The sequence below is a fragment of the Cololabis saira genome, chromosome 6 (genome assembly GCF_033807715.1).
Source record: "Cololabis saira isolate AMF1-May2022 chromosome 6, fColSai1.1, whole genome shotgun sequence".
In the NCBI taxonomy this organism is placed as follows: Eukaryota; Metazoa; Chordata; class Actinopteri; order Beloniformes; family Belonidae; genus Cololabis; species Cololabis saira.
In genome coordinates this window covers 50,692,776-50,718,564 of record NC_084592.1, presented here as the reverse complement: position 1 = coordinate 50,718,564, position 25,789 = coordinate 50,692,776, and the positions used below count along the sequence as shown (strand labels likewise).

General features: G+C 46.2%; 1 protein-coding gene across 1 annotated transcript in view; it reads left to right on the top strand.

The window, feature by feature from the left end:
- The window catches only part of LOC133446612 (cohesin subunit SA-2-like), a 40,925-nt gene extending 16,054 nt beyond the window's left edge, over nucleotides 1-24,871 (top strand). The window contains exons 15-31 of the mRNA XM_061724685.1: nucleotides 4,289-4,394; nucleotides 4,889-4,992; nucleotides 5,093-5,185; nucleotides 5,261-5,347; nucleotides 6,334-6,540; nucleotides 9,411-9,481; nucleotides 9,563-9,644; nucleotides 9,776-9,856; nucleotides 10,424-10,516; nucleotides 10,595-10,757; nucleotides 13,548-13,684; nucleotides 14,796-14,897; nucleotides 18,041-18,192; nucleotides 19,087-19,212; nucleotides 22,690-22,859; nucleotides 23,055-23,133; nucleotides 24,536-24,871. Coding sequence (XP_061580669.1) covers nucleotides 4,289-4,394; nucleotides 4,889-4,992; nucleotides 5,093-5,185; nucleotides 5,261-5,347; nucleotides 6,334-6,540; nucleotides 9,411-9,481; nucleotides 9,563-9,644; nucleotides 9,776-9,856; nucleotides 10,424-10,516; nucleotides 10,595-10,757; nucleotides 13,548-13,684; nucleotides 14,796-14,897; nucleotides 18,041-18,192; nucleotides 19,087-19,212; nucleotides 22,690-22,859; nucleotides 23,055-23,133; nucleotides 24,536-24,692 — 2,010 coding nt within the window. The 3' untranslated portion in view covers nucleotides 24,693-24,871. The remainder of the gene's footprint in view (nucleotides 1-4,288; nucleotides 4,395-4,888; nucleotides 4,993-5,092; nucleotides 5,186-5,260; nucleotides 5,348-6,333; nucleotides 6,541-9,410; nucleotides 9,482-9,562; nucleotides 9,645-9,775; nucleotides 9,857-10,423; nucleotides 10,517-10,594; nucleotides 10,758-13,547; nucleotides 13,685-14,795; nucleotides 14,898-18,040; nucleotides 18,193-19,086; nucleotides 19,213-22,689; nucleotides 22,860-23,054; nucleotides 23,134-24,535) is intronic.
- The last annotated feature ends 918 nt before the right edge of the window (nucleotides 24,872-25,789 follow it).

Here is a 25,789-nt window from a genome sequence, read left to right as displayed (position 1 = left end):
GAGGAGGTTCCCGGCGTGTCACCGCAGGTGCAGCAGCACCAGCAGAGTCCTGACTGACGCTTCAAACACAGAGGGACACGATCAGCGCTATTTTTATTATAAGTCTGATATATATTGTGATATGTGATAAATCCTGACAAAAGGATTGCGCGGCTTTTGCGGCCGCTAAACCGGTGCAAATGAGACAAAAAGAGAGCGTCTAATTAAAGCACCCGCAAAGGGCGAATTGCTCCACAAACTGCGCTGCCAAGCAAATAGTGTCATGGTGCGCCGGTGCCATTTGCATGCATGCAAATTAGGTAATATTCATACATTCGGCGCAAAATCGCCCCCTTTCTATGCAAATAAGCCTCATTGCAAAAAGCGCCTAATTCAGAAAGGCCAGAGCTATTTACCACACGCAAAAATAGTGGAGCAAATACCGTCTTTCAGAAGCGTGTATTAAACTGCGCGCAAACTCCTCATTCCCCGTCTGTCTCTGTTTCTCTCTCTCTTCCATATCATTCAAGCCTGTGTGATACTGAATGATATTAAGGGTGAAATCTACAGTCAGACATGACTGTACACAGTCAGATCAAGTGCGGTTGTGGACTTATCGGATTTAAAAATAAAAGTAACAGGACGGAGTTCAGGATTCATCCATACATAAGGGGCTGCTTTATTACAAACAGTTCCACCATATAAACATATAAATGTAGAATGTGTGTGTTTAACAGCTGACCTGTAGGTGTGTGTAGCAAAACACAGAACATGAATTACCGTCAGATCCTGATCTGATCCCGGTCCAGTGTTAATGAAGTTACTGGTGCTGTGCCTTGTGCGTAAATGCGCACAGCCTCTTAACATTTGACATTTCATTAGCTTATGTCATACAGACACTGAGGTCTTTTGATGTGTGTGTGGAGATGATGGCTATGTTCTACCACACGATGGTGGCCAGTGCACTCTTTTTTTTAAACCTTATATGTTTATTTTAATATTATGAATGTGCTTTTATTGTCTGAATGGAAGTGTGGTTGATTTTTATGTTTATGTTTTGATGAGCTGCTGGACGATTGAATTTCCCTTTGGGGATGAATAAAGTTCTATCTATCTATCTAGCTACATGCGAAATACTAGAGAAGTACAAATACGTGAAAGTTGAGGCTGTTGTGCTCTCTGAAGTTTTCATTAGGGACCAATCTGTGTGCTGAAATACGGAGAACACTGGAAACAGCTCCGCTCACCTACTCAGAAAAGGGCAAATTGCACTCAGGTGCAGAGATTTATGGGCGTGTTTGCGCCGGTATATCATTAGAGCAAAATCTTTTGTGAATAGGACCTTAAAGCAAGGCAAATTGCGGGCGCAAATGCAGCGCAATTCACAGCGCTATTTGCGGGCGCAATCTGATCTTTGTGGATTTACGTGCGAAGAGCCCCGCTCCCCCTCCTCCCTCCTCCCTCAGTGCTGTTCAAGGCTGATTTATGGTTCCGCGTTAAATCGACGCAGAGCAACGCGCACCGTACAGTGCGCGTCGCCGCATCTTTCAGGCCCCTTTTGTGCGCAAGCAAGCTTTATAGATGAGGTCCCAGATCAGGATCTAATGGTAATTCATGTTCTGTGTTTTGCTACACACACCTACAGGTCAGCTGTTAAACACACACATTCTACATTTATATGTTTCTATGGTGGAATTGTTTGTAATAAAGCAGCCCCAATTATGTATGGATGAATCCTGAACTCCGTCCTGTTACTTTTATTTTTAAATCCGATAAGTCCACAACCCCACTTGATCTGATTGTCTACAGTCATGTCTGACTGTAGATTTCACCCTTAATATCATTCAGTATCACACAGGCTTGAATCACATTGAAGAGAGAGAGAAAAAGAGCTGCAGGGGGAGTGAAGAGTGATTTTGCGCGCAGTTAATACACGCTTGAAAGACGGTATTTGCTCCACTATTTTTGCGTGTGGTAAATAGCGCTGGCCTTTCTGAATTAGGCGCTTTTTGCAATGAGGCTTATTTGCATAGAAAGGGGGCAATTTTGAGCCGAATTTATGAATATTACCTAATTTGCATGCATGCAAATGGCACCGGCGCAGACTGCCACTATTTGCTTGGCAGCGCAGTTTGTGGAGCAATTCACCCTTTGCGGGTGCTTTGTGAATTAGACGCTCTCTTTTTGTCTCATTTGCACCGGTTTAGCGGCCGCAAAAGCCGCGCAATCCTTTTGTGGATTTGGCCCTTAGTTTTTTGAGTGAAGGCAGTGAATTTGGTCGACTGGTGTAAGTTCAGGGTTTTTAAATGCTGTTGAGGAATTTATCAAACCAGTTCAGAAGTCCGCTTTGTGGTATAGTGAGTTTTTATTCAGCAAGCCGGCGGTGGGCGGATCAACACAGACCAAAGTCTGGTTGAAATGCTGACCCAGATTGATTTGGCCACAAGGTTTGTATACAAAAGTTCAATCAACAATGACAGGAATAAACCAGCCCAGTGAGAGCCAGTCAGAGGTGTGATCCTTAAGCTTTGGGACCACCCCTGAGGGATCAGGAAGTCCATATATGGTATTGTCTCTGTAGGGTCTGGAAGTCGAATCCACTCCCCCGGTGCCTGTCTCAGCAGGGATGCAAGACGCAGGAACTTGTGTGAGACAATAGGCCACAGACGAAAATCACCCCATGGGGTGCTCTAGTGTTCCAAGCAGGGCTCCGGACTGCGACCAAATGCTCGCATTTTGCGACCAAAATTTGAGTATGTGCGACTGAATTTCATGTCCACTCGCACACGTGCGACCATTAAATTTGCCAGTGTTTTTTTTTTTTTTTTTTTTTTTTTTTTTTTACACGTTAAACGTGGAAGGGGTGCGTCAATGAACCCGCATATTTGCAGGCTAATGAGTGTGAAAGGGAATGAGTCGGGGGATCTATTTATTTATTTATTTTTTTTCGTTTAATTTCACCAGCTCAAAGCAGGTATTACGCCCGGACCACATTTAATGCGACACCGCCGCCGCGGCGCGCACATAGTTAGAAGAAAGAGGTGGCGGGTATGTTTGGTTTTAGTAACATCATGCTCAGGCAATGAGTCTGCAATGGCCCAGACGGGAGACACATGTAGCTCAGTGCTTAACTTTTATTTTTAATCCACTCTATATTCTTCTGGTTGTTCTCCGATACGTTCCCCGCCTGAATTATGGTTCCGCCTTAAATCGACGCGTAGGCTCTGCGTTGTTGTAACGCGGAACCATAAATCAGCCTTCACCCGGTAAAGAAAAAAAAAAAAAAAGAAAATGTGCTCCAATACAGCAGGTCTCATCATTTTATTTTGAACACTGCAGAAACTCTAACTTAAAATCTAACTAGAACTTAAAATGTGCTTGACACAAATGAAAGTTACATTTTAACACGTGGGAAAAACACCTAACCTTTTAAGTGATGTGTGTTATCAGGTGTAATGGCATTTTTAGGTTAGACATAAGAATATTTCTTGGTAAGATCCTTAGTTATTTGAGTGAATCAGTGCATTTGGTCAACTGGTGTAGGTTCAGGGTTTTAGTAAAGACACAAGTAGGGAAATGTTATTGGCCAGTACCCCCAATATTTGTACATTTGTTAAGTACTGTGTTTAACAGTTACATTCATGGCTGAAAGGTTACTAAGCACTTTGTTACCAAGCACTTTTTTATCATGTGAATGTATGTTTTTTTTATATATAATGACAGCAATGGTGCTGTCAGTTTACTTTATGTTGCGGCATCTTTAAAAGTGCACAATAAAATGTAACACTGCATGTGAAACAGCACATTGTGGTAATTCATGAATCTATTATGAAATACGTATTACTAATACACTGAAATGTAGTAGAAATAAAAAAATGTGGCTCCTAAAATTTCTGATTGTGCCCCTAAAAATTTTCAGTTAGGGGCTACTGTGCTCCTAGTGAAAAAAGTTAGTCTGGAGCCCTGGTTCCAAGTCTGTTTGAGGCAACTTCCAAGGTGTGATAGGAAGTTGAAGCTACTTAAAAGCTGTTGAGTCCAGTTCAAAGCCCTGCAGGAGGTAGGACTGGGGCAACCTGCAAGGCGTCGTTGTCCCTGCAGGGGGGCCAAGCTGTCACAATGCTTCATCAATGCACATAAACCTACTGTATAGGGTATAATTTAGTCTTAGTGATGTCAATTAACATCTAACATCTTATGTATATTTATAATCGCTCTTTAACTAAACAAAAATACATTTTATCCGATTACTCGATTAATGGATGTAATTTTCAGTAGAATACTGGATTACTAAAGTATTGTGTTGTTGCAGCTGCACAAGCACGTGGTTTACCTGGTGGACGCTCTCTGGGATTGTGGTGGAGATCTGCTGAAGGACTGGCCCGGGTTCACGTCCCTGCTGCTGCAGGAGCCCTCAGGTAACTTGTTTCCAAATGCAACGCCTCTTTTTTTCTCCGTAAACTTCGTAAACTCCAGGTTCATCAGACAATACTTTCTGCTTTCTATAAATGTGTACGTTAGTGTTCTCAGGTTTTAACGTACGTTAGTGTTCTCAGGTTTTAACGTTAGTGTTCTCAGGTTTTAACGTACGTTTCTGTTCTCAGGTTTTCACGTACGTTTGTGTCCTCAGGTTTTAACGTACGTTAATGTTCTCAGGTTTTAACGTTAGTGTTCTCAGGTTTTAACGTACGTTAGTGTTCTCAGGTTTTCACGTATGTTTGTGTTCTCAGGTTTTCACGTACGTTTCTGTTCTCAGGTTTTCACGTACGTTTCTGTTCTCAGGTTTTCACGTACGTTTGTGTTCTCAGGTTTTAACGTACGTTAGTGTTCTCAGGTTTTAACGTACGTTAGTGTTCTCAGGTTTTAACGTACGTTAGTGTTCTCAGGTTTTAATGTAGGTTTGTGTTCTCAGGCTTCGCGCCGGCAGAAGAGGAGCTGCTGGTGGAGATCCTGGTGGCGTCGGTGCGTCAGGCCTCAGAGGGACCGGTTCTGGCGGGCCGGAGCGGAGCCAAGAAGGTCAGTGCATCACAAACCCCCCCACCCCCCCAGCCTGGAGATGTGCAGGTTTCACCAGGTGAACTGTGGATAAACTGTGGATAAACTGTGGATGCTGCAGGTGATGAACGCCAGGGAGAAGAAGACTCACATGGAGGACGGTCTGAGGATCACGGAGCATCTGCTGGGGGTTCTTCCTCCGCTCCTCTCCAAGGTTCTGATCCTCTCAGCGTTGGTTTCAGATCTCTGCTGCCGCGATGCTGATGATCTGTGTGATGATTCTCTGCAGTTCTCGCGTCGCGCCGAAGCCGTCGCCGCCTTGATGAGAATCCCCCAGTTCTTCCTGCCGGAGAGTCCAGAGGCCTCCAACACACAGGTCATTATTATTACTATTATTATTATTATTAGAGTAGAACACACAGGTCATTATGAATGAATGAATGAATGAATAGCCTTTATTGTCGCCGGTCTGGCGTCCCAGCACAGTGAGATGAACCAGTACAACCAGTACAACCCATCAGGGCACAGACAAAACAAATAACATAAGACATGAGTCAACTGGCGAGAACAGATCAAAATAAGGATGACATTGGGGAGGGAGGAGGGGAAAAAAAGGCATACTCATACTGTGTGTAAATACACAGTGTGAAAGTGCAAAAAAAACACCTCTGCACAGAAAGCAACATGACACATTTAACATCATAAGACTTGAGTTGAGGGAGGTGTGTTTTATCAGTAAGTGTGTGTAAGCAATGAGTCCGTGAACTTCGCCCAGAGCTGCTCTCAGCCAATGTCCTTGATGTTATCAGGCCGCTCGGTCAGTTCTGAAAACAGGGTCCACAGATGTTCGTGGGAGGGGGGAGGGTTAGTGGGGGCAGAGCCACCTTGTTTACGTTCCACCAGGGAGATTGTGACCAGAGCGATCGGCCAAAAAGCGCCCTGTCAAGGCCAGATTATTTAATTGACAATTATATTGCAAAAACAGGCAGCCTCAGTAATTTCCGTCTGCCTTCAGTCTCTGGTTCATCAATGGCGACTCCAATCAGACGAATTTGTGATCACTTCCCGCCAAGCCGAGCTTCCAACTTCTCCAGGGTCTTCTCCATCTTACCAATGAGCTCAAAGACGCCGCCAGCCTGCGATTCTGTTCGAGAATCACATCCAGCTGACGGCCTTTCTCCCCCAACGTTAAAGTCTGAGTGTTGACCGCCTTGCTTGATCCTTCAGCCACGTCCGGCAGCTCTGAAAGAGCCAGAACAGCTCTAGGATATTTGAGTTTTCTTAAGGCTCCATCAGGCTCTGTCCAGCCTGATGGAGCTGATGGAGGACGTGTCTCTGATGGATCTGTCCTCTCGTCCTCAGGCTCTGTCCAGCCTGATGGGTTCCATGGCGGCGGTGTTGGACCTGCAGTCGGACCCGGCGGTCCTGGAGGCGGCGGCCCGGTCCTACCTGAGCCTGGTTGGGGGGGGACCGGGCTGGAGCGGGCCGGCCTCGGCCGCCCTGGAGGCCGTGGTGACGCGGTGGGTGGAGCGGCTGAAGGGGCTGCTGAAGGAGCTGCTGGGGAGATCGGTCACGGTGAGGACGCATGTTCACTATTGAATGAAAGGGAACCACTTTATACCATAAATGGTCAATGCAAACTACTTTATGACTGTATTTGCATATGAATGAGCCAGCTGAGCATGTGCAGTGCCACCTGCAGTCTGTTTCTGCTGCGTCAGGATGAATGAGACGTGTCGAGCCACCGGGCCACTAAATTTCACGGAGACTGAGATGTTGTGGATGAGGTGGAGGCAGGAAAACCACCAGGAAAACCACATTATTTGGTGGTCACAGTAATGGCATCAATAACAACAATAAAGCGAGTGAGTGGGAGCACGTTGTTGCTGCGCTGTAAATGCCATGAGTGCCACGGACGGCGCTCTGAAGGTGGAGGCCAAGAGAGTGGCCTGGCACTCATTTGTTCTGTCCTCAGTCACTCTACGGTTGTCGTGGTGGGTGACGAGGAGGTTCCCGGGCCGGCGTGTCCTGCACCGCGGCTGCAGCAGCAGCACCAGAGTCCTGACTGACGCTGAGCTTCACACACAGAGGAACACGATCAGCTATTATATTATAAGTCTGATATGTGATGACATTATTAAGAGTATGACATGAATCTGGTTTCATTTCACCACCTCACCGCCTGCGTCGCCAGTTCTCCAGATCTTAAGACTGTTCCTACGGGAGGGTGAGGGTTGGCGTAGAGATACGCACATTTTCACGTTTTTTTTCTTAAATCCCAACCTTTGCGTAGAAGGTGGCGTGTGCATCTTTCAAGCCCGGTTTTGTGGCACGCAAGCTTTAAAAATGAGGCCCCAGGTCTCTAAAACTGAACCAGGACCAGTCCAGGGGCCTCATTTGAAATGGAGTGCGTAGGATTCATACTAAAAGTGCACGTACGCTCAAAAGCCGAAAATGCCGGGCGCAAAAAAAAATCCGGATCAATAAAACCATGTGCACGCAGATTTGCACGCAATGTTCCTTTATGAATCACAGTCCAGCTGGAAGGCTGCGTAGCTGAATCTCCGCCCTGTACACGCCCATAAATGCATATGGATGAGCCTACTGAGCATGCGCAGTGGCTTCCTGCAGCCTGTTAGTGCGTCAGAATGAATTAGAAGCTAGAAGTAGCAGCCACCGTGACACTGACTTTCACGGAGACCTAGATGCTGTAGATGATGTGGAGGACAGGAAAACCACATTATTTGGTGGTCACAGTAAAAGTTAGAATAAGTATATAAATAGTATACAATAAAATAAAGCGAGTGAGTGGCAGCACGCCGTTGCTGCGCTAAACGCCGTGAGTTCCCCGGCGCAACAGGGGGACACACGTCCCCCCGTCTTTTCAAAATCATGTTTTTTTTCCCCTTACTTTTTACAGTTTAAAAACTAACGGTAGGATCAGCCTTAAATTGCAAATTATCAAGACACTGTATGAAAGCGATACGAAAACGGCCCCGCAGCCCCGCTCCCCCTCCTCCCCCCCGTCTCCCCTCAGAGCTGCTCAGGGCGGGTTTATGGTTCTGCGTCACCGACGCAGAGCTTACGGCGTAGGTGCGCGTCGCCGCGTACCCTACGCCGTAGGATCTGCGTCGTTTTAACGCGGGACCGTAATTTAGGCACCATATACAAGCAGCACCTAAAGGTTTCACGCGCGCGCAAAACTCATATATATGAAAAAAAATCTGAGTCCCTTTAGGGGCTCCGCGGGGCTCCCTAAACGCAGCCCCTCATTTGTTCTGTCCGAAAGCGGTGCAGAGGAGGCTGCAGCTCCAGCAGCACCAGAGTCCTGACTGACTGAGCTTCACACACAGAGGACACGATCAGCGCTATTTTATTATATTTTATTATTTTATTATTTTAAGCCTGACATATGTTGTGATATGTGATGACATTATTAAGAGTATGACATGAATCTGGCTTCATTTCACCACCTCAATCCCTGCGTCGCCAGTTCCCCGTGTCTTAAGTAAATTCTTACGGGAGGGTCAGGGTTGCCGTAAAGATAAGCAGATTTTTCGGTTAGTTTTTTCTTTTTAGATCCGAGGATTTGCGTAGAAGGTGGCTTCCGCAACTTTCAGGCGCTTTTTCTGCGCAAGCAAGCTTTATAGATGAGGCCCCAGGTCTCTAAAACTGAACCAGGACCAGTCCAGGTCTCTAAAACTGAACCAGGACCAGTCCAGGTCTCTAAAACTGAACCAGGACCAGTCCAGGTCTCTAAAACTGAACCAGGACCAGTCCAGGTCTCTAAAACTGAACCAGGACCAGTCCAGGTCTCTAAAACTGAACCAGGACCAGTCCAGGTCTCTGGACCTGAACCAGGACTAGACTCTGGTGGGTCAGTATTGTGAGATTAATCAAAGTTCTGAATTAGTTTGTCCTTATGAAAACTGTCAGAATCAAGTCAGTTTGGAGAACTGCCTGTTAGTCCACATGCTTATCACCTGTTACCAGTTACAACAGCCACTCCCTAAACTGCTCAGGGTTTTGGGCTGCTCCACAACTGTCTCATGGTCAGTTGGATCATTTGTTCAAAACCCCCAACAGAAAAGATGTCTGTTGGCTCTGCATACCATAGATTAGTTGTTCTTCAACTGAAATGTCCTGTTTATCTGTTGTTTTCCTCCCATTGTCCATCCACTGTCTACCATTGGTTGTCTTAAAATGGTCATGTTCCTGTCAGTTTTACCAATAGAAGCGTGATGCAAAGAAGGAGCCAGCAAGCATTTGTCGAGAGCATCCGAGAGGGCCATGTTGCTCTGCAGGGCTCCCACTTTGCTTCCACTTCTGCAGAAGCGCCTTAAAGATCATTCCACAGTCTCGGGGTCTTTCCTAAGTTATGAATTTATGTTATATTGATTTAGGAACCTAACAGTATCTCCGTTGGTCTGCAGGGGGAGAGCTTCTCTGCTGATGACGAGACCATGACAGACATCTTAACGACGCTGAAGAAGCTCAGAGTTTTCCAGAAGTAAGTCCTCGTCCTCGTCCTCGTGGTTCTGCTGAGGGTTTATGAAGTTCTGACCCGCTTCTGACCCGCTTGTCTCTGCAGCTGCCACGAGCTCCGGCGCTGGAGACTGCTGGACCTGCTGACCCCCCTGCTGGAGGAGAGTGGTGGAGGGGCCCCCCCAGAGGTACGGCCCCTCAGAACCATCAAAACCATCAGAACCATCAGAACCATCAGAACCATCAGAACCATCAGAACCATCAGAACCATCAGAACCATCAGAACCGGCCCCCCCTCATGTCTCCCTCTGTTCTGCAGCTGCTGCAGGAGGTTCTGCAGATCTGCTGCTTCAGCGTCATCTGGTCCCTGAACACCAGCAGCTCCTCGCTCACCTGCAGGGTAATTTACCTGGGGGGGGGGGGGGGGGGGGACTAACTTTTATAGTCTTGTTCTATAGCTGCAACTATGACTACTGACTCTAACACACTAAAGTTTACACTACCTAGAGATTTACCAACACCAGCTAGAGGTTTACTAAACACTAACTATAGGCTTTACTAAACAGAAAGGTTTTAAGTTTAGTTTTAAAGGTGGAGGTGGTGTCAGCCTCCTTAACCCAGATTGGAAGTTGGTTCCATAGTAATGGTGCCTGATAGCAGAACGCCCGCCCTCCAAATCTACATTTAGATACTCTAGGAACTACGAGTAAACCTGCACTCTGAGAGCAGAGAGCTCTGACAGGAACATAAGGCACTATCAGGTCTGGTAAATACTGCGGAGCTGAGCCGTTTTGGGCTTTATACGCAGCGGGATGACCGGGGGTGGGGTTTCCAGCGTTTAGGACTTAGTAATGAGGTTGAGGCCGTGTAAGAGCAGAGCAGCAGTTCTGCAGGTTGTGAGTCTTCAGGACCTGTAAACCTGACCCGGTTCTGGTGTTGTAAAGGTGACCCGGTTCTGATCTTGCAGGACGAGGCCGACTCCCAGCGGCTCCAGCTCCGTCTCTTCTGTGACAGCAGCCACCGCCGTCTGTCCCACCCCGACCTCGCCGTCAGGACTCAGGTGCCGTTGGTCTCCGTCCGTCGCCCCTGTTGGTCCGGCGGGCTGCTCTCACCCTCTCACCCTCCCCCCCCCCCCCAGGCGTTCCTGGGCGTCTGCGACGTCCTGACGGCTCACTCCTACCAGCTGCACCTGTGGGACCCCACCTCCTTCGGCCCGCTGCTCTACACCCCCAGCCCCCGCCTGCAGAGGGCGCTGCTGGCCTTCCTGTTCGCTCACGTGTTCGTCGACTGCAAGAACCCAGGTGGGACGAACAAACAAACTAATAAACATCCCACAATACTGTTCATTAAGTTCCTTCACTCTGAAGAAGGTTTGCTGTGAGGGACGATGCCAGGTACGTCTAGTAGTTCCAGTTCCAGACTGGAACTGTGCTGTCACTCCTGCTGCTGGTGTCTGGACACCAGACGGACGTCGGTCTGGACACCAGACGGACATCGGTCTGGACACCAGACGGACGTGGTGTCTGGACACCAGACGGACATGAGAGACGGACTCTCAGCTGATTCTCAGGTCCAGCAGGTGGACGGGAATTAATTCACAGTAACTTAAACGCTGAATTACCTTCACAACAACTTCTACTTTCTCAGAAATATTGCATCCAAATATGGTCGAGTCCAGGAAAGTCAATAACTGTTCTGGTTGGAATTGTTTTAAGTGTTGGAGCAAATACAATAGAGAATTATTGCTTTTTGAACATGTCATAAAAAGCTGCAGTTTTATTGGATTTGCCTGGTAACGATTTAGTTACAGACAGAACTTTCTATTAGCTGGATCAGAGATGGCTGAGCGGCCGGCGGGCCCGGCTAAATCCTAAATTCACGGCAATGTCTTTCCGTGAGAAAATTCCATTAACTCTGGCTCCGAGTCCGTTTTATTAAAGTTCTGAGCGAGATTGAAGCCACATGGTGTCGGAGCCGTAACCTGATCCTTCTCTGGTTTCCTCCTGCTAAAGCCGTCGTCCTGAGGCGACTACAACACTCTATTACTGCCAATAACACTGATTATTGATCATTCTATTACTGCCAATAATACTGATTATTGATCACTCTATTACTGCCAATAATACTGATTATTGATCCTTCTATTACTGCCAATAATACTGATTATTGATCACTCTATTACTGCCAATAACACTGATTATTGATCATTCTATTACTGCCAATAATACTGATTATTGATCACTCTATTACTGCCAATAATACTGATTATTGATCCTTCTATTACTGCCAATAATACTGATTATTGATCACTCTATTACTGCCAATAACACTGATTATTGATCATTCTATTACTGCCAATAATACTGATTATTGATCACTCTATTACTGCCAATAATACTGATTATTGATCCTTCTATTACTGCCAATAATACTGATTATTGATCACTCTATTACTGCCAATAATACTGATTATTGATCACTCTATTACTGCCAATAATACTGATTATTGATCCTTCTATTACTGCCAATAATACTGATTATTGATCACTCTATTACTGCCAATAATACTGATTATTGATCATTCTATTACTGCCAATAATACTGATTATTGATCCTTCTATTACTGCCAATAATACTGATTATTGATCACTCTATTACTGCCAATAATACTGATTATTGATCACTCTATTACTGCCAATAATACTGATTATTGATCACTCTATTACTGCCAATAATACTGATTATTGATCACTCTATTACTGCCAATAATACTGATTATTGATAACTCTATTACTGCCAATAATACTGATTATTGATCACTCTATTACTGCCAATAATACTGATTATTGATAACTCTATTACTGCCAATAATACTGATTATTGATAACTCTATTACTGCCAATAATACTGATTATTGATCACTCTATTACTGCCAATAATACTGATTATTGATCACTCTATTACTGCCAATAATCCTGATTATTGATCCTTCTATTACTGCCAATAATACTGGTTATTGATCACTCTATTACTGCCAATAATACTGATTATTGATCACTCTATTACTGCCAATAATACTGGTTATTGATCACTCTATTACTGCCAATAATACTGGTTATTGATCACTCTATTACTGCCAATAATACTGATTATTGATCCTTCTATTACTGCCAATAATACTGATTATTGATAACTCTATTACTGCCAATAATACTGATTATTGATCCTTCTATTACTGCCAATAATACTGATTATTGATCTGATTTCATGTTCTTCCCTGTCGTTACAAATACACTGGTAAAACTAGATGGAAGAACTTTTTGTTGTAGTTAGATTCTAATCCACAGTGATTAAGACCATAGAAGCAACAACAGATTAACAAACTTGCAGAAAAATCTTTCAATTAATATTTATCGAAGTCAGCTAAATAATCAAATAGATCTTTTATAAACCATTTACTGTAAACACGTTATCTACTTTATTTTTGGTTTTAAATAAACTGCAACAGCAATGTGCAACAACAAAGTACTGCAAAAACTATAACTATAACTAAAATCACTCAACTTTGATTAACAGAACCTCGTCAATATAAGAATAAATTCAAATGTACAAAAACAGACATTATTAAATAGCATAAACAAATAAAATACTTAAATAATGATGTAAATGAACAGAGGTACCAGAAACAAGGTAATTGTTTAAAAATTAAATATCAAGTTAAATAATTTGTTCTGAAAACAATTTAAAAATGCGCAGAAGCTTTGGTAAAATTAGGGAGGAAAGAAAAATCTAAATAAACTACTGTAATACAAACCTTTGACTTTTTTATTTGTCCTTAATACTCTAGTCTGTTAACATGATATTGTTTTTGTAATAATAGTAATTATTGTGTTTTTGTACAATAACATACCTTTGATAATGTATGAATCATCACTCACACATTAAAAAAAAAATAATATATATATGTTTAACTCTTGTATCTCTGATTAACTCCTGTATCTCTGCTCCTGATTAACTCTTGTATCCTTGCTCCTCTCTCCTCCTGATTAACTCTTGTATGTCTCCTCCTCTCTCCTCCTGCGTCTCCTCAGTGGGTGAGGACGGCGATGTGGAGAAGCTGGAGGATCTGCACCGCCGGAGGAACCTGCTGGCCGGATACTGCAAGCTGGTCGTGTACGGAGTCCTGGAGATGAGCTCGGCGGCCGCCGTCTTCATGTACTACGTGAAGGTGAAGCTCACACATCGCTTAATTACACACATGGGAAGTTTAATTCAGAATTAATTCAGAATTAAAATTAAATCCCATTTAAAATGAGTAAAAATTACCATGTAAACACCTAATTCCCAATGAAAATGGCCATTCCGAATTAAACTTAATTCCATGGAAACACATTATTCCCAATGTTTCAGTAACTGGAATATTGACCGTAACCCCAATTTTGACTGATTGAAACGTAGTCGGTGACGGTGGTTCGTGGTTCCGTCTGTCCCGGTACCACGGTGACGTGGTGCCGTCCCTGTTACCATGGTAACGTGGTTCCGTCCCTGTTGTTACCATGGTAACGTGGTGCCGTCCCTGTTACCATGGTAACGTGGTTCCGTCCCTGTTGTTACCATGGTAACGTGGTTCCGTCCCTGTTGTTACCATGGTAACGTGGTGCCGTCCCTGTTACCATGGTAACGTGGTACCGTCCCTGTTGTTACCACGGTAACGTGGTTCCGTCCCTGTTGTTACCATGGTAACGTGGTTCCGTCCCTGTTACCACGGTAACGTGGTACCGTCCCTGTTGTTACCATGGTAACGTGGTTCCGTCCCTGTTACCATGGTAACGTGGTTCCGTCCCTGTTGTTACCATGGTAACGTGGTTCCGTCCCTGTTGTTACCATGGTAACGTGGTGCCGTCCCTGTTACCATGGTAACGTGGTACCGTCCCTGTTGTTACCACGGTAACGTGGTTCCGTCCCTGTTGTTACCATGGTAACGTGGTTCCGTCCCTGTTACCACGGTAACGTGGTTCCGTCCCTGTTGTTACCACGGTGACGTGGTGCCGTCCCTGTTACCATGGTAACGTGGTTCCGTCCCTGTTGTTACCATGGTAACGTGGTTCCGTCCCTGTTGTTACCATGGTAACGTGGTTCCGTCCCTGTTGTTACCATGGTAACGTGGTTCCATCCCTGTTGTTGCCACGGTAACGTGGTACCGTCCCTGTTGTTACCATGGTAACGTGGTTCCGTCCCTGTTGGTACCACGGTGACGTGGTACCGTCCCTGTTGTTGCCACGGTAACGTGGTTCCGTCCCTGTTACCATGGTAACGTGGTTCCGTCTGTTCGTCCTCAGCACTACAACGATTTCGGTGACATCATCAAGGAGACGATGTGCAGGACCCGGCAGGTGGACAAGATCGAGAGTTCCCGGGCCCTGGTGCTCTGCCTGCAGCAGGTAAGAACCGGAACCTTCTCCGGCCGGGTCTCGGTTCCTCCGGCCGGGTCTCGGGTCGGTTCTGCTGCTGACAGTAACGGGTCCTATGTAGCTATAATACCAACTGGTGAAACAACATCAGCAACACACGTCAGTGTGAGAAAGGAAAGTGCAATCAGCACTTTACAACTCTGAGCACTAAAGCACTTTAAAGGGACATATTATGGCATTTAATGTATATTTTAAACAGGCCTTGAATGTCTTAAAAACTATCTAAAGCTTGTTTTTTCTACATAAATTAGAAATTCAGCCTGTGGGCCATCTCTCTAGTTTTACCGCTTCTAACCTTCTCTATGAGTGATTCTGAGGGGCGGGGCTATGATAATGAGGCTCTGTGCTGATTGGCTGCCTGAATGACGTGTAGCTGGGGAGGGAATAAAGCCTCTCCGGCCTGAGCAGCCGGCTGCGTAGACAAAGCGTGTCCCATGCGAGAAGCTTCTGCGACAAAATAAATTCCATTGCTTTATTTTTTTTGTATTGGACTGTCCTACTGGCCGCGAGTTTAATGGTTTCAGTGTGGACAGAGAGAGTTTAACGGTTTCAGTGTGGACAGAGAGAGTTTAACGGTTTCAGTGTGGACAGAGAGAGTTTAACAGTTTCAGTGTGGACAGAGAGAGTTTAACAGTTTCAGTGTGGACAGAGAGAGAGAGTTTAACAGTTTCAGTGTGGACAGAGAGAGTTTAACAGTTTCAGTGTGGACAGAGAGAGTTTAACAGTTTCAGTGTGGACAGAGAGAGAGAGTTTAACAGTTTCAGTGTGGACAGAGAGAGTTTAACAGTTTCAGTGTGGACAGAGAGAGTTTAACAGTTTCAGTGTGGACAGAGAGAGTTTAACAGTTTCAGTGTGGACAGAGAGAGTTTAACAGTTTCAGTGTGGACAGAGAGAGTTTAACAGTTTCAGTGTGGACAGAGAGAGTTTAACGGTTTCAGTGTGGACAGAGAGAGTTTAACAGTTTCAGTGTGGACAGAGAGAGTTTAACAGTTTCAGTGTGGACAGAGAGAGTTTAACAGTTTCAGTGTGGACAGAGAGAGTTTAATGGTTTCAGTGTGGACAGAGAGAGTTTAACGGTTTCAGTGTGGACAGAGAGCGTCCGATGTCACGCAGCTCGACGCGATAGTCGGACGCTCGAATGCAGTTATGACACGGTGTAAACGGATCTTAAAGCCTGAATTACGGTTCTGCGTTAAATCGGCGCGTACCCTACGCCGTAGGCTCTGCGTTGGTGTAACGCGGAACCATAAATCAGCCTTTAGTTCCCTGAAGAGGGAACGGTTCTGTTGGAGTCCCAAATCAACATAACATAAACAAGGAAAGACACAGAGACTGTTAGAATGATTTTTAAGGCTTTCTGCAGAAATGTGGGGAGGAGAGCAGAGGAGTGCAGGGCCCGCTGGCCCTCACAGAGAACTCCCAAGCTCTTCTCCCAAGATCTTCTTGCAGCATCAGCTTTTTATTGAGAATTTGTGACAGCAACATGACCATTTTAAGACAGCCAATAGTAGACAGTGAATGGACAATGGGAGGAAACAGACGGAGAAACAGACATCGGGGTTAAAAGGTCACACATGTGATATTTCCAGTTAAAGAGGAACTCATCTTGGTATGAAGAAACAAACAGACATCTTTAGCTTAAAGTCTTTAAAGGCAATGGGTCACATAGGTCAAATGCCTTCCTGACTAAAACAGGAACTTCATGAGGGTCTTGAAACAGATGCGTCCAACTAACCCTCCAGTTAACCTCAAAGACAATGAGACAGTTGTTAACAAAAATGTCACAAGCATGTGGAAAACAGGCAGTTTTCCAGGCTGACCTAATAAACCTGATTCTGATTCTGATTCTGATAGTTTCATAAGGACAAGACTAATTCAAAAGTTTGATTAATCTCACAGGTCACCTCGTCTTCACACTAATTCACACAGGAAGATTTAATTTAATTCTAAACAGTTACACCACAGTTATTTACTCCGATTCCTCATCATTTCATTTCTTATGTTACAAGACAAATGAATCATGTTAACTGTAAAGAAATCACAACACTGAATTTTCACAAATGACAACTTTATTGTTAAAAAAAAATAACATAAGTTGTACATAAATAACATGTATGCACTATTGCTGGCTCAAGGAAGGACCGTGCGTCTTCTGAAGGTGTCGTTGGAGCTTCAGGTGTTTGGAAGATCTGCAACCATAAACAGAAGAAAAATGTATTACTAATAGAGCTCCGGTGTTCCCTAACACTCCGTGAGGTAACACTGGAGCCACCGGGGCTCCTCAACGGTCCGGTCCGGGGAGTGGCCCCGGTGCTACGGAGCTAAGCTAAATACTTAGCCCATGCAAAGATCATACTTGTAGACAAATATAAATAACATAAAAAATTAACGTCACTTACTGCTGACTTGTGTGCAGTTGCTGGGTCCGTTCTGTTAGTTGTGGCGGGCGTGGTTTCAGCAGCGGAGGCCGACCTATGGAAATCTGCTCCCGTCATTACGTAACGACGGGAGCAGATTCTTAATGTTTCTTAAAAGTCACATGACACTGGAAGGATCTTCCGGGCGGCTGTACAGACACTGCAGAATTTGGTTGCTTTTCATCTTCTCTGAGTTGCTGAGGGGAGACCACTTTATATATGTTAAAGACAGAAAAAACCTGGTTTTCAGAATAGGTCCCCTTTAAAGAGCAATGGGGCAATGTGTAATTTGCATCAGCACTTTAAAAACTCTTGCAATTAAGCACTTTAACTTTACGGTCACTTAATTACTGGTTTATCAATGGTAACATGTTTTATTGCTTAATGATTTTTATCTAGCTCAGTGGTATCTTTTAATGTTGTGTTTTGTTGGTATGGATGTCATATCTCGTCTCTTTGTCTGCTGGTTCTGATTCTGGTTCTGGCATTAATTTGCCCCTGGGACGAGTGGTGGAAATTAAAGGAAATTACAGTAGCCTCTAATTAATTAATTAGCCTCTGGCTACAACCGTGAATATTTACACTAGTGTTTATTAATATGTACCTGTTCAACAAATAAAAGTAAATTGAATTGAATTGAATTGACGTGGTTTTGGCTCTGACGTGGTTCTGGTTCTGACCTGGTTCTGGTTCCAGCTGTTTGTGCGGCTGAAGCGGGAGCAGAACCGGGGCGGCCGGCCCGAGTCGGGGGTCCAGACCTTCACCAGCATCAAAGAACTGGCCCGGCGGTTCGCCCTGACCTTCGGGGACCAGGTCAAGTACCGGGAGTGTGTCGTCATGATCCACAGGTGAGTGGCCCGGTTCTGGTCCGTGAGTGTGTGTGTGCGGTGAGTCTGTGAAAACTTCGCCCCAGAGCTGCTCCTCAGCCAATGTCCTTGATGTTATCAGACGGCTCGGTACAGTTCTGTAAGCAAGTCCACAGGTGTTTTGAGAGAAGGGGAGGGCTAGTGGGGGCAGCCCTCTTGTTTACATTCCACCAGGGAGATTGTGACTGCGAGCAGCGAGCCAAGCTGCTCTGTCAAGGTCAGATTATAGAATCAACAATTGTATGAAAAGAAACAGGCGGATTCCAGTAATTTTCCGTCTGCCGTTAATCTCCTCAATGGCGACTCCAATCAGACGAATTAGTGATCAATTCCCGCCAAGCCGAGTTCCCATCTTCTCCAAGGTCTTTTCCATCTTGCCAATAAGCTCAAAGACGCCGCCAGCCTGCGATTCTGTTCAAGAATCACATCCAGCTTACGGCTTTGCTCTCCCAGCGTTGAAGTTTGAGTGTTGATCCCCGTGCTCATTCCTTCAGCAACGTCGGGCGGCTCAGAAAGGGCCAGAACGGCTGTCGCCGACTTACGCGATTGTCGATAGGCCAGGAAAATCCCCACTCCAATTAGAAGAAATCCTGCTATCATAAATCCAATAATGAAGCGTCTTCAACGTCCTCGACAGACAGGATCTTGAGGCACAACGGCTTCCAGTATTTGTAGGAATCCACTGTGTATCCGGCAAAAAATGTCCCATCGGGCGGGTATATATATATATATATATATATATATACACACACACATCTTATCATAAACAATATAATCATTATTATATATACCATTTTATATCCGTACATTATGCTGAATCCATTCCAGTGAGAGGTCGGACCGGAGCTTCAGGTTCTGGTTCTGGTGTTTTCTCAGGAACGGCATCGAGTTCGTGTTCGGGGATTCCGGTCGGGGCGAGCTGACGGCGCCGGCGTACCTGAGCTACCTGACCATCCTCAGCGAGTTCTCCTGCAAGCTGCTGAGACCCGACAGGAAAACAGTGTAAGTTCTGCTGAGACCCGACAGGAAGACGGTGTAAGGCCCAGTCCCAATCCCCCCTTAGTCCTACTTTTCATCACTACCCCTAAATTTTGCGTGTTCCTGTGAGGGTAATGGTTCCCAATTTCTCTTTCCACCTAGGGGGAGTGCACATATCGAGGGCTGGATATTAATCTCACCCTTCACAGTGAGGCATTTCAGATGCTCACTAGTTGACCGAGGGCCAGAAAAAATTCCCAGAATGCTTTTCGTCGTCATTTGCGGACTGAATCAAAAAACAAACATTAAACATAAAACTTATTTTTTAGTGAATAAAATCAATATTTTGAGTTAGTTTCTGCATAAAAATGCGTTTTGATTACATTTCTAGCGAGAAATATATATTTTACTTTCATAATATTCACTCAGTGAATGTACATAATCACTCGTTTGCCCGTTGTTGCGAAGTCTTTTTCAAACCTCGCCAGAATAAAGGCTGATTTATGGATCTGCGTTACACCAACGCAGAGCTTACAGCGTAGGGTACGCAGCAACGCGCGCCGTACGCCGTAGGCTCTGCGTTGGTGTAACGCGGAACCATAAATCAGCTCCGGAGCCGGCAGCCGGCTGTACTCATCTCGAAATTTTCTGAGCAAATTTCTTAACAGGCGTAGCTACAACTGTTAGATTTCATCTATTAAACCAACATTTATTTCTAAATGATTTATTTCAGCCAGCGGTAATTCTCCACAGAGCTGCAGGTTTCTCCCCGGGACGACGGCGCAGGTTGACCCGGGGATCACGTCTGTACTCCGGCTGCTGCTGCTGCTGCAGCAGCTGTTACCATGGTAACAGCTGCTGCTGCTCCGAGCCGGCGGCTCTTCTCCGAAAACATCAGAGCAAATTTCTTAACAGGCGTTATTCGGATAAACTGAGCCCAGGTTAGGGATCTTAACGGTTACTTTTACGCCTGAAAAAATATTAAAACTTAATAAAGTGTCATATTAACAGCGCTACAGCTGAAATTAAAACAGCTTTTATCTCTGGTCTTCCTGATATGGTGTGACGTTTGTGCAAACGTAACTACGCAGTCGCTTACGTACCCGAACGTAAACCACGCAGTGACGTAGCAGCTAAATTTAGGGGTGGTGCTGAAAAGTAGGAGTAGGGCTGACGCTCACTCGCATCGCATGCAGTTAGGACACGGTGTCAGCGGCACAACGTGGAGACACTTAGGTACATGTCAAGATTTATTTTAAAAGGAGTACATTTTTGTTAAATCTTACTTGATTGATCATTTGTACAATCATGGTTCAGAGTTCATGATTTGATAAAAAATGTTAGTGGCTTGTGAAAATTGAAAAAGATTTCCTGCAAAATGTTGTGGAAGTGATCATTTGAAAATGAAACTCTTGGAAAGGTAAATTAGAAATTACATATTGCATGTTGAAATGTATCTGTTTCCTACCTTGTTTAATCATTCTGAATAATGATTTTTGATGAATCATTAACAATTAGTGTCTTCATTAATAATAATGTTAAATTAAAGGTAAACTGTGTAACTTTGTTATTTCAGCACTGTTTTATCAGTGGTCGCCCTCAGTTTCAGGAAGGTTTGACTCCTGCTCTGAGCGTTAGCGTGTCTGTGTTGCAGCTCGTACCTGCAGACTCTCTGAACGTTAGCGTTAGCGTGTCTGTGTTGCAGCTCGTACCTGCAGACTCTCTGAACGTTAGCGTTAGCGTGTCTGTGTTGCAGCTCGTACCTGCAGACTCTCTGAACGTTAGCGTGTCTGTGTTGCAGCTCGTACCTGCAGACTCTCTGAACGTTAGCCTGTCTGTGTTGCAGCTCGTACCTGCAGACTCTCTGAGCGTTAGCATGTCTGTGTTGCAGGTCGTACCTGCAGACTCTCTGAGCGTTAGCGTGTCTGTGTTGCAGGTGCTCGTACCTGCAGACTCTCTGAACGTTAGCGTGTCTGTGTTGCAGGTGCTCGTACCTGCAGACTCTCTGAACGTTAGCGTGTCTGTGTTGCAGCTCGTACCTGCAGACTCTCTGAACGTTAGCGTGTCTGTGTTGCAGCTCGTACCTGCAGACTCTCTGAACGTTAGCGTGTCTGTGTTGCAGGTGCTCGTACCTGCAGACTCTCTGAACGTTAGCATGTCTGTGTTGCAGGTGCTCGTACCTGCAGACACTCTGAACGTTGGCGTGTCTGTGTTGCAGCTCGTACCTGCAGACTCTCTGAACGTTAGCGTGTCTGTGTTGCAGCTCGTACCTGCAGACTCTCTGAACGTTAGCGTGTCTGTGTTGCAGGTGCTCGTACCTGCAGACTCTCTGAACGTTAGCGTGTCTGTGTTGCAGGTGCTCGTACCTGCAGACTCTCTGAACGTTAGCGTGTCTGTGTTGCAGCTCGTACCTGCAGACTCTCTGAACGTTAGCGTGTCTGTGTTGCAGCTCGTACCTGCAGACTCTCTGAACGTTAGCGTGTCTGTGTTGCAGGTGCTCGTACCTGCAGACTCTCTGAACGTTAGCCTGTCTGTGTTGCAGCTCGTACCTGCAGACTCTCTGAACGTTAGCGTGTCTGTGTTGCAGCTCGTACCTGCAGACTCTCTGAGCGTTAGCGTGTCTGTGTTGCAGCTTTACCTGCAGACTCTCTGAACGTTAGCGTGTCTGTGTTGCAGCTCGTACCTGCAGACTCTCTGAACGTTAGCGTGTCTGTGTTGCAGGTGCTCGTACCTGCAGACTCTCTGAACGTTAGCGTGTCTGTGTTGCAGCTCGTACCTGCAGACTCTCTGAACGTTAGCGTGTCTGTGTTGCAGCTCGTACCTGCAGACTCTCTGAACGTTAGCGTTAGCGTGTCTGTGTTGCAGGTGCTCGTACCTGCAGACTCTCTGAACGTTAGCGTGTCTGTGTTGCAGCTCGTACCTGCAGACTCTCTGAACGTTAGCGTGTCTGTGTTGCAGCTCGTACCTGCAGACTCTCTGAGCGTTAGCGTGTCTGTGTTGCAGCTCGTACCTGCAGACTCTCTGAACGTTAGCGTGTCTGTGTTGCAGCTCGTACCTGCAGACTCTCTGAGCGTTAGCGTGTCTGTGTTGCAGCTCGTACCTGCAGACTCTCTGAACGTTAGCCTGTCTGTGTTGCAGCTCGTACCTGCAGACTCTCTGAGCGTTAGCGTGTCTGTGTTGCAGCTCGTACCTGCAGACTCTCTGAACGTTAGCGTGTCTGTGTTGCAGGTGCTCGTACCTGCAGACTCTCTGAACGTTAGCATGTCTGTGTTGCAGCTCGTACCTGCAGACTCTCTGAACGTTAGCATGTCTGTGTTGCAGCTCGTACCTGCAGACTCTCTGAACGTTAGCGTGTCTGTGTTGCAGCTCGTACCTGCAGACTCTCTGAGCGTTAGCGTGTCTGTGTTGCAGCTCGTACCTGCAGACTCTCTGAACGTTAGCGTGTCTGTGTTGCAGCTCGTACCTGCAGACTCTCTGAACGTTAGCGTGTCTGTGTTGCAGGTGCTCGTACCTGCAGACTCACACCGCCGACCACCTAGCCGAGCTCCGTGACGAGAGCTGGCAGGCTGTGATCCACTACCGGGCCTCGTTACTGGCCGTCGCCGACGGCGAGGACGGCGTGTCCTACGTGAGCTCGGACTGCAGGGTCCCGCGCTCCTACTCCAGGCAAGGTACGGACACGCCGCTCTAGCGAACACGCCGCCGTAGCACCAACACGCCGCCGTAGCACCGACACGCCACCGTAGCACCGCCGTAGCGCTGCCGTACGGCGTGTGGTCTGCGTAGACGCGTACCACGCCGCCGTAGCACCACGGCGTTCCCTCTCCAGGTTTCAGATCCACCTGTCCGTTTCTGTCTGACTCCAGGAAGCAGCAAGTCTCCCGGATCCTTCAGCCCCTTCAGTCCTGGTGGAGCCAGCAGAGCTCGGGCCAGCGTCAGCTCCAGGTGAGGACCGCTAACGACCGCTAACGACCGTTAGAACCCCAGAACCGTTTTCAGAATCAGAATCAGAATCAGAAAAGATTTATTGCCAAGTCAGACATAATCAGACGAGAGAACTTGACTCCGGTTCACACCGATGGCACCATTAATACGGACGCCATTTTTAGAGGAAGGATGACACTGGGATGGAGGAGGAGGGAAAAGGATCTTCAAGCTGTGTATTAATACCTGGTGTCAAGGTGCAAAAAAACACCTCAGCACAGAAAAGCAACATACACACAACAAAACAACATCATAGCTTGTGGGTATGGGGGGTGGGCAAGTCGGGGGTGGGGGGGGCGTGGCCGTGGCGCTCGAACCCGGCGACCGTGTCAAGGGGGCTGATAAGAGGGGAGCCAGGGAAGGCGTTGAAGATGAGGGGGGTTGGTGGTTATCAGTAAGTGTATGTGAGAGCGGTAAGTCTGTGAAACTTCCCCAGAGCTGCTCCTCAGCCAATGTCCTTGATGTTATCAGACGGCTCGGTCAGTTCTGTAAATAGTCCACTGATGTTTTTGAGAGAGGGGGAGGGCTAGTGGGGGCAGAGCCACTTGTTTACATTCCACCAGGGAGATTGTGACACCAGCAGCGAGCCAAGCTGCCCTGTCAAGGTAAGATTATAGAATCAACAATTGAAAGAACAGGCAGACTCCAGTAATTTTCCGTCTGCCGTTAAGTCTCTGATTCCTCAATGCGACTCCAAACAGACAAATTTGTGATCAATTCCCGCCGAGCCGAGGTTCCAACTTCTCCAAGATCTTCTCCATCTTGCCAATGAGCTCAAAAACCACCGCTAGCCTGCGATTCTGTTCAAGAATCGCATCTAGTTTACGGCTTTGCTCTCCCAGCGTTAAAGTTTGAGTGCTTAACCCGGTGCTCATTCCTTCAGAAACGTCGGGCAGCTCAGAAAGGGCCAGAACGGCTGTCGCCGACTTCCGCGATTGTGGATAGGCCAGGAAAATCCCCACTCCAATTAGAAGAAATCCTGCTATCATAAATCCAATTATGAAGCGTCTTCAACGTCCTCGACGGACAAAATCTTGAGGCACAACGGCTTCCAGTTTTTGTAGGAATCCATTGTGTATCCAGCAAAAAATGTCCCATCGGGGCAGGAGGGCTCCCTTACCCCCTGACTCCTCGTCGCAAAAATGTGGTCAATTGTGCTGAGAGACCAGTTAATCAATTCCATGATTGTAGAGTTTCGGAGGAGTGAAAAGAAGAAACTCTGAAGACGAGACAAACAAAAGCAGCAGCAGGGAAGGCTGATAAGGGAGAGGAGCAGAAAAAGCGTCCGCCTTCGCTGAGAGCCGGAAGTAGAAGGTTTAACCCCAGAACTGTTTTAACCCCCCACCCTTTACCCCCCCTGCAGCTGCCAGGACCGGGACCAGATCCAGGACCGGGACCAGATCCAGGACCGGGACCAGATCCAGGACCGGGATCCTCTCTCCGTCCTGCTGGAGTCTCCTGCCTCCGTCCTCAGCCTCAGCAGCGACGTGGAGGACGGACCGGTGGAGGTGGAGCTGTGAGTCTGGACCGGTACCGGTACCAGTCCTGCAGAGAACTGGACATGCAGAGACCTGGACCTGCTGAGGCCTCGTTTCCACATATCAAAAACGCTGGTGTTTTCCTGCGTTTTGTTCGTTCGTTTACACGAAAACGAAGCTCAAAGTCTCCAAAAACCATCATTCCTGGAAACTCCGTCCAAAGTGTAGATTTTTCAAACCTCCGTCTTCACGTTTGCTTGTAAACGGAGAGAAACGGACATTTAGGCTTCAGAACGTCACATTATGAGACAGAAACGTCACCAGTGTCATGAGTGACACCTGTGGTTACAATTAGTTTGTAACCGTCAATATTTTCTTGTATTTTACCTGTTTTATATTCTAACGTCACACTTAAAAGTAACTCCACTTCTCTGTCACTCCAAACCAAAGACTCTGGTTCATCTTGGAAGTAACTGGAAGTTACTCGTGTCATTTGTTGATGTTTTTTTCCAGGATTCTGATTGGCTAGCATGACTTTATCTTCTCGTTACACTGCCCCCTGTAGGTTTGGCTGCTCATAGCACCTTAACAGATATTTATGCAGGTTCCTGGAAATGATGGGATTTTTATAAACGTAGAGGGGGAAATATCCGTTTTTGTAAATACTCTGTGGAAACGTGGCCAGAGACCGGATCCGCCTGGACCAGAACCCGCCCTGGTACCAGCAGGACGATCCGGTACCAGGAGGACGACCCGTCAGCGTTTGCTAAACCGTATATTTGTAGATCAGGGACCTGAAGCTGAACTCGGGTCGACGTGGTTCTGGTTCTGGTTCTGTTCTGAACTGGACGGTAAACACGACCCGTATTAATGTTCAGAGACGCTACGTTGAGACATTTGTACCATGTTTTTTTACATAAAGCTGCTGTTTCTCGTTTTCTTAGACCAGAATATTGAGTTGTTGCTTTAATTTCCTTCCTGTCACTTTATGTAAAGTATTTTAAATAAAAACTGAAGTATAATATTCAAATGGATCTAATAAACTCCTATAAAACCATCAGACCTTCAAACCTGTTTATTCTTTTAACGTGTGTGTGTGTGTGTGTGTGTGTGTGTGTGTGTGTGTGTGTGTGTGTGTG